Below are 813 nucleotides of genomic sequence, written 5' to 3'. Positions count from 1 at the left end.
TATATATATATATATATATATATATATATATATATATATATATATATATATATATATATATATTGTGGTAGTTTTACTGCGTCGATGGAGTAATAAAGGAATAAGAATAAATGCGTGAACAGGATGATTATTATTATGGATTGAAATAGTAGATGAATGAGCCTTATAATAAAAAAATAAAACATATAATACACAAATATAGAAATACAGAAAGAAATTAATTTTTACTTTTTACTCTGCTTGCACGCACTAGTGAGTTGAATGGTGTTGTATCCTCTATGAGTTTGCGTTATTTCTTTGAAAAAAACGAAAAAAAATTTATATATTAGTTTATTTTTTTTTTATTTTATTTATTTTCAGGCGAATATGCAACAAGTTCAGCAAATTGTTGGCCATTTCCGCTCGTTGCTGGCGGCGCTTGAAATACCACCAAAGGTGAAACCGCAAGGTTTCGTGTTGGTGCGAGAGGGGTTGAGAAAGCAAGTTGAATTTTTTCGGGATACAGCGGCAACGATGGCTATTTTGGGGAAATTAAAGGATGTAAGTGATTATTTTTAAAAAATAAATACAGAAAACAAAAAAAAAACGAATTTTATTCATGAGAAACACGCGAAATACGAGCTCTTTTCGCCCGGTTTACCCCCGTATATGTTTCAGGTTCAAGTCATCACGCAACAGCCGCCAGCCGGATGCATCGCCGATGTTGTTTCTCCAAATTTATCGATTTTTCTTTCTATTGGTGATGGCGTCAATGTCGCACAAACACTCGATAAACTCAAAAAAAAACAAACTAATCTACTTTGCAAGGTATGC

General features: G+C 32.2%; 1 protein-coding gene across 1 annotated transcript in view; it reads left to right on the top strand.

The window, feature by feature from the left end:
* Window positions 1–366: 366 nt before the first annotated feature.
* Window positions 367–813, top strand: part of EMH_0035510 (Valyl-tRNAsynthetase, mitochondrial, related, related) — a gene marked incomplete at both ends in the record, with an annotated part of 922 nt that continues 475 nt past the window's right edge. The window contains 2 exons of the mRNA XM_013494979.1: window positions 367–459; window positions 658–807. Of these exons, the coding sequence (XP_013350433.1) occupies window positions 367–459; window positions 658–807 (243 nt within the window). The remainder of the gene's footprint in view (window positions 460–657; window positions 808–813) is intronic.

Source organism: Eimeria mitis, genomic scaffold, assembly GCF_000499745.2.
Source record: "Eimeria mitis Houghton genomic scaffold, Emh_scaff1369, whole genome shotgun sequence".
Lineage (NCBI taxonomy): Eukaryota > Apicomplexa > Conoidasida > Eucoccidiorida > Eimeriidae > Eimeria > Eimeria mitis.
The sequence above is the reverse complement of the archived record's forward strand: the minus strand, read 5'-3'. Positions and strand labels throughout refer to the sequence as shown.